General features: G+C 41.0%; 1 protein-coding gene across 1 annotated transcript; it reads right to left on the bottom strand.

Annotated features, from left to right (window-relative positions):
• Positions 1-270: 270 nt before the first annotated feature.
• LOC119290778 lies at positions 271-7,000 on the bottom strand. Its single transcript, XM_037569428.1, has 18 exons — positions 6,631-7,000; positions 6,361-6,540; positions 6,182-6,277; positions 6,019-6,071; positions 5,789-5,885; positions 5,428-5,501; positions 5,219-5,324; positions 3,916-4,026; positions 3,634-3,710; positions 3,203-3,269; positions 2,852-2,917; positions 1,822-1,929; positions 1,592-1,722; positions 1,428-1,494; positions 1,244-1,311; positions 1,071-1,158; positions 867-937; positions 271-732 (listed from the first exon to the last, which is right to left on the bottom strand). Exons 1-18 carry the CDS (start codon positions 6,769-6,771, stop codon positions 399-401), a joined length of 1,935 nt encoding a protein of 644 aa, XP_037425325.1. The 5' UTR covers positions 6,772-7,000; the 3' UTR covers positions 271-398.
• Between the last annotated feature and the right edge of the window lie 650 nt (positions 7,001-7,650).

Genomic DNA, 7,650 nt, shown 5'->3' with positions numbered 1-7,650 from the left:
TTCATCAAGGGGATAGGAGTAGCAACGGTGTTGCCAAGATGGTGGTTTTAGGCTTATTGATGTATCACCTTGTATGGTTTCTGTGAATAATTAATAATATGGCTGCATGCATCGTCCAGATGCAGAGGCCGGGGGTACATCCTCCTTTTCTAGAAAAACGAGTACTACAAGTATGGTCAATTTCAATGAAGATGTGGACGCATCAAACACCGTAAACGGCTCTTCTCCCAACATATGTGCAGTGCAGATGGCAACGCGACCTTCACAGGATGCAACCAACAAGTCTTCGAGGAGAAAATGAAGCACATCATAATGTACACGACAACTATGTGGTACACATCACATACATACCCCGATCTTGAGTGCTAATGATTGTACATCAACTATTCGAGCCTTTACTAGAAGCCAGACCGCGGCTCGCCTTCAAGATCGTCAAACTCCCATCCGCCGATGTCGTCGGCCCCGTATTCCCTGTAATCTTGGTCGAACTTCCCCGGCTCCGAGTCCGACTCCGACGGTAGCCGCGTCCTGAGCTGAGCGGCGATTGGGGACTCGGTTCTTGAATGGGTTGGCGTGCCGCCGCCGCCCTTGGAGGAGGGCGATCGGGTTCGTCTCGATCCCTCTTCTTTTTCGTTGGTCTCGATCTGCAGTACTGGCCGTGGAACCGACTCGAATTCGACCCGCAGCCTGTCGATGCTGGCAAACAGATTTTTCACCTCAGGATCATCTAGCCTGCATACATGTTTGGCGCTGCTTCTTTTAGTGTGGTTGCAGAGTGAAGTTGAAGACGTGTTTAGAGAGCCGGGCTTTTTTCGATTCTGAGAACAAGGTCATTATCTTGATTCTTGATGAACAACAGCAATTACCTGGTTTTACGCTCTGGATTTGAAAATGTCAATGCTCTGATATTATCAGCTAAACTGAATGCGGCTACCACCTGAAACAAAAGCACAAGGGAATGAAATTTTTATAAACGTAAAGACACTGTTCTGGATGCCAGCTGTAACTAGAGATCTTGTTGTCCTCTGTCAGAATCTTCTGTCTCAGGAAGCAGGGTAAAGAATGGTCACCTTTTTCTCAGTTTCCAAATATTCTTCCTCGAGGTATTTACGTGGGTTTGATTGCTTCGACAGACCTCCATCATCCGTTGATACTGATCTGTCCACGCAACTAATAGCATAAGCAAAACAGGTATCTTCACCCTTGTACAACAAAACTAGATTAACGAAAATGACAACTATACCTGTCACTGAAAATTTTCAAGTTGTCAACAAAGGTCTTTATACAATCTACAGAGGTATTCAGCTCGTCCTATAGAGAACCAAAAGAAACAACCAGTTGAGACACAATATGAAATGAGAAAAGTAGTAGCAAAAGGCCCTTTTCCATTGTATATCACTTCTTTTCAAAGTAAAAGTCAAGAGTACCACGCATGCGGAAACATGATGCTTAATCAAATTCACAAAGCAGACTCCACATCTATCCAGTTCATCACTGCAATCAGCAAATATTCAAAACAACAAACTTATGTCAATAAATGTTTGCACGCAGAAATCATCAATTGGAATTTTCAGTGAAAAAGCCGACATACTTGGCCTGTTTTTCCTTTATTTCTTCATACAAGGACTGCAACTTCCATGTATCTTCTAAAAAGTTGATCCAAGCTCGGACAGTGCTTGCTTCTACTTTGGAGGAAGCAACAGATCTTGATAGTTCATCTTCCTAAAGTAAGCGTATAGCAGAAACACAGAGCAAGTGAAAAGCCTTACTTCCCTAAAGCATTTTCTAGTCTAGAAACTAACAAAGAAGAAGCTACCAAACCTTTGCTTTCAAGTGTAGCACTATCTGATTGCTGGCTTCATCAAATTGATCTTTCTCCTCTCTAGTTTTTTTAAGCTTCACGACAGTCGCATTCAGTTTCGTATTTACCTGTAATCTGAGTTTCAGAATCACTCTTAAAAATAAGCTTCTCATGGAATCAGAGCCTAAGCCTCTACCGAACAGTAAGAGTAAACCTAATAAGCAAAGACGAAAAACTGTGGAGCCTTCATTCAGCCTAGAATTTGAACATTAAACTTTACTTCTAAATAAGGTAAACGAGAGCTAAAATACATATGATTATTGTGTAATTATTAATATTTATTGAATATAAGTAGCATAATACAACTAAAAGATTGAGCATTTTTCATGCATAGCTGCATGTTATGGTGGGCTTTTTCCCATGCATGGTTGTCTGTTGAGGTGGCATAGCTGCATGTTGAGATAAATATGTTAGTGGGGATCACCTACTTAGTTATATAGGAGTAATAGGACCCTAGATGTATTATTTATACTTAACATATTGTATAAGGACCACAATCATTAGATAGATCCACCAATTATGTTGCTCATTATTATGTCTGGGATGCCAGAAAATAATTACATTTGTGGGATACTACTAAGATAGCAAGTCATAATTCAAAGCTGCAATCTAGTTTTAGCTTATTTTTAAGCCCTAAAAATCTCCTCATGATATCTTCTCGTAAAAGATCTGTACAGTATAAAGGTACAATTAACTTTATCTCTAATGTATCATCATAGAATAATTAGAATAGTTTAATGTGATCCATTTTGAGTTGATGCAGCTTCTGGTGCAATAGGTCAACGTGAATAGACCATTCCAGACCCAACAGACTCTGCCAGGTGAATTACATATTCGTTTACCTCTCTAAAATGAAACAAAAATTACTGAATTCCAAACTTAAGCAAGATATTACCAGATTTTTTTGTTCCGCAAATTACTGAAATGGATCGAAAGAACTGGATTGCAACTATTATTTTATTAAAGTGGCAAAGGAAAGGGCGGTCATACTTTGCTTAGTTCTACCTCAAGTTGACCCCTTCGCTTCTGGAGTCCAGAGACCTCACCTTCTAATTCCTTTTACAAAAATACAAAAAAATAAATCAGACAAGGCCATCCATATGACCAGAGCAAGACTATTGAAGACAAATATTAGAGCTTGTGAGATGTCCTTTGTTTATCCTTAGCAAGAACAGTTTGATGTATATTAATGATGAAGTTAAAATATTACTTTTGGTACTTTGTAGGAAATCCGAGAACTTTGTTCATCAGGATGCACAATAAATTCCTTCTTGGCTCGTTTAAACAGTCCATTGTACACGAAATTACCATAATAGTTTAAGTGATGACTAACGAAGTTACCTTTTCAGTTATACTAACTTCATTTGTTTTCGTAATTTTGAAGGTAAGAGATTCTTCCCTCTGCAGCCTGCATTGTGAAACATAGGGCGACAAATTTTCACCATAAAGCAGACAGGCTCATTTCAAAGAAGTAAAATGAAGTAAAATAACTGTGTCTTTAACATGAAGAAAAATATTGTAATAAATGAAGAAGGTAAAAATGCACCTTGATTACTACAGCAATGTTACGAGATTTTTCCAAATAACTTTTCAGTGCACCCGCATTCTGAATTTATCTTCTCGTGTTTGACATATCTTTTCAAGTAATAGCAATTATGGCTTACAGATTAGTCAAATATACTTTCACTGCATTCACATTCTGCCAAATGAATATGTGCTAAGTTGCTGAAAATAAATAAATATAAAACACAGATAATGCTCAAGACCAAAACCTATTTTCCATTATACGCTTTTCTGCTTTGGCGGACGAACTCGCAAGGGATTCTGACAAAACCTTCAGCTTATCGACCTGCAATGTTTTGTGGAATGAATATTGAGACACTAACCATGTGTTATTCAAAAAGGAGCGCAAGGAGAGATGTTTTGACTTTTGACAAATAAAAAAAGCTCAAATATTATACTGTGTTAAATCTGAATTCCAGATTTATGAAACTGAAGAAAAAAAGAAAGGGAAAAAACAAAAACAGGAAGGCAAATTAATTTAAGTATCATACCTTTTGAAAATGAGTCTCCAATGAGTCGCCAGGGTGTATTGATTTCTTCTTTAATACAAGGTCTTCCATTCTGGAGCATAGACGAACCTCAGCAACTGCAGTTTTGAAGTCCTATGAAGAGTATCAGAATTTAGAAACGAATCAATGAATCTAGCCCTTAATTTATACTCCCTCCGTCCCAAAATAAGTGACTCAACTTTATACTAACTTTAGTACAAAGTTGAGTCACTTATTTTGAGACGGAGGGAGTATATAATTGAGGAATGGAAATAGTATAAGACAACATGTACTTAATGGGATGAAAGTATGGAACGAATAACTTCAGTGAGCTGCTGAGGACTTGAGGGCCTAGGATTTCGGAATATATGCACAAAAGACTATATGCACTTCTTTAAGTAAACATGCACTTAATATGTGATCATTCATTGCCTACACCAGAAACTGTGTTCTTACTGAGGAATGGTTAATAGTTCATCCAATAGTCAATTATTTCAATTTTCGTATGCCATACTCTCATAAACTGTTTTCAATAGAAGGAGAGCCTTGGCGCAGTGGTAAAGCTGCAGCCTTGTGACCATGAGGTCACGGGTTCAAGTCCTGGAAACAGCCTCTTGCAGAAATGTAGGGAAAGGCTGCGTACAATAGACCCAAAGTGGTCGGACCCTTCCCTGGACCCTGCGCAAGCGAGAGCTACATGCACCAGGCTGCCCATACTCTCACAAAGATGGTTTTAGTAGAAACCAAAGAACAAGCGCACATGAATTTACCAATGGGCATAATAAAAAAAATGTTCGTGTTTGCACAAATATAAGATTTTTCATCTTTGAGTGGTCGGAACCTTCCCCAGACCCTGCGCAAGCGGGAGCTACATGCACCGGGTTGCACATACTCTCACAAAGATGGTTTTAGTAGAAACCAAAGAACAAGCGCACATGAATTTACCAATGGGCATAATAAAAAAAATGTTCGTGTTTGCACAAATATAAGATTTTTCATCTTTGAACATTCCATTTCATCTAGAATGGTGACAAGTAAAGCAAAATCAAAAAAGCAAGAGCATTTTTTATCGCGATGCTATTTGCTCTCCTCAATCTAACAGAAAAAAGTCCACCTTACGAATCAACCACATGAAAAAATTAGGCTATATTTCTCTTGTTTTCACGGGCCAGATGAGTTGAGCACACACACTAAAAAGAATCAGCTAGCACAACTGAAAGGTAGCCATATCAATTGCTTACTTAAAAGATATTGCTAATATTAGCAACATAAGTAGAACGGGAAAGTGCTCAAAATTAAGGCCTACCTCAGGGACCCTCGGAGATGCTTTATTACGGTTCCTGGTCGTGTTAACTCGCACAGCATCAATTGCATTTATCTCTTGTTGCAGCTGCATGATCTCATTATCCAATCTGGAATTAAGAACAAATTAAGATTTGGGAGCACGTAAATAACCATGCAAATGTTGAGACCGAAACAGCCCCTTCCTCAATCTCCCCAAACGAATTAGTTAACCTTGCAATTTCGGAATTTATTTTTAATCCTGAGATAGCACATTGAGCAAACTGAAGCAGTTCATCGCGTTTTGCCTGAAAAGAAGATAACAGAGAAGTACATATCATTCAAACATGAACTCGTAATGCACATATGTTTTTTTTTCACATAAATTACTTATTATATGAACCCATATGTGACACAAACCACTAATTAACAAAGAGATTCTTAGTCAAAACCTGTCTTAAGAAACAAAATTTGCCTAATATTTTGAAATGAAGGTACTATATCGAATTGCGACTATGAGGTCTGCTATTGTACTAGTTTAATGCCCGAGTCGATGGTCATAAGTGTATTTGAGAGGAATAAGACGGGAACGCACCAATACTTCATCATTGTAACATGAAAATAAGTCTGCCAAGTCACATATGCTGCTCATAAGTGTATTGTGCACATCCTCCCCTCCGTTAAGACACATTCTGCAGGGAGCATCCACAGACCACAATAGTATGTGAGTGAAAACTTCCAGATTATCCTTCAAGCCCCAAAAAAGGACAGAGTTGAGTACTATGTATAACAAGTAACTAGTCATCCAATGGTTGAAGAACATGCCCGAAAATTTCCGAGAGTAGTGAAACTTCTTCCTCAGTTGGAACTTCATGAATCTGATCCACAGAAATGAGTTAATTGCTTGAAATTACTGTACTAACCCATGTAAGCTACACGGCAGAAACTGACACATTGGCGTAATCGAACTGCGCAAAACCGAACTCACCATGGACGGAACAATGCACTCGAGTGCTTGACTGTAGAGGAAGACATGGAAAAAGGTCATGGGCTCATCCGCTTTCTCGTAATCCACGTACAGATCCTGCAGCGCGCACAGTTTCCTACGCGATCACCCAGTGCAGTCCAAAACGTGGGTCAAACTATAACCAGACCAGAGATTCTCACCAAGACTGGCGCGGCTTGATTGGGACCGTCGGCAGGCATCGACGAGGCGGCGCGCTCCGTCTCCTTGAGATCGACGAGCCACTGACGCAGCAGCTGCACCCTCTCCTCCCCTCTGCAGGAGAGCGCGTCCTCCTCCAGCCTCTTGGCCGTCAGCTTCAAGCTCTTGTAGTAGCGATTCCCCTGCGCCGCAAACACGACAATAAATAATCACGATGACCAGAAGCGGCTGATTCGCGAGCAAGGCGGGGGTATGGTGTTACGGGGCCGTACCATGCCGTTGATGAGCCTGGCGCCGCCGACGACGGCCTGCCCGGCGTAGCCGAGACCGGTCCGGACGGTGCGGGTGGTGAGGGAGATGCCGCCGCCGCCCGCCTCGACGGCGCGGTGCACCGCATTACGGAGCCACGACATGGGTCTCGGTCGCCTTCCCTCTGCCTCCTCCTCGGGTCGATCGGGGGTGCGGGCGTGCGGCGGAGAGGAAACCCGCCGATGCGTGCGGTCCGGTGCGCCGCGGTGTTTCCCCCCAGCGGCCGACGAATGCGCCCGCCCGTGCCCTCGCCCTCGCGGTTGACTCGAATCGAATTTGGAGGAGAAAGCTTGCCGCCGTGCTGCGCATGCCTCTGGTTGTGGTCGACTTTTGACCCGGGTTGCGCTCCAGCCGGACCAGGCGAAAGCTTCCCAAAACGAATGAGTTTTTTTTTTCGAAAATGTTATAACGTGCAAATGTCAGCTTTGTGACCTTCTCGCGCAAAGCGTCGCTAGCCGTCCGATGGCGAGCACAGATCTTGGAGCCACCTGTTGTACGCATTGATTGTACCTCTCTATCATTGTCAATATACTCTCTCTGTTTCTTTATATAAGGTGTATTTGTTTTTTGATAAAACTCCACAATGTAAGATGCATTTCTTCTAAATCCTCATAATTTCCTTTTTATCCCTCCAAAAAGAGAAAAGTATCTCTCTCTTGATTTCCTGTATCTCTTCTTATATGAAAAAAGGAAACTATCTCTCTCTCGATTCCATGTATCTCTTACTTTTCTGGACTCACTGATTTACTTGCCACTAACCAACAGATTTGCTAAGGATAATTTCGTCGTCCTAACACTTCTATAATTATGCGCTTTGGTCACCGTGCCTAAAATAATGCACCTTATATAAAGGAACGGAGGGAATACTTCATTAAATATTCTAAGATACCCCAATATAAATTTGTTGAAAAATAACATTTATACGTACATTTTTCACATACGAATAAATCAATATATACGTGAACCTTTTAAGAAAATGTAGA

This window comes from Triticum dicoccoides, chromosome 4B, assembly GCF_002162155.2.
Source record: "Triticum dicoccoides isolate Atlit2015 ecotype Zavitan chromosome 4B, WEW_v2.0, whole genome shotgun sequence".
Classification (NCBI taxonomy): domain Eukaryota; kingdom Viridiplantae; phylum Streptophyta; class Magnoliopsida; order Poales; family Poaceae; genus Triticum; species Triticum dicoccoides.
The sequence above is the reverse complement of the archived record's forward strand: the minus strand, read 5'-3'. Positions and strand labels throughout refer to the sequence as shown.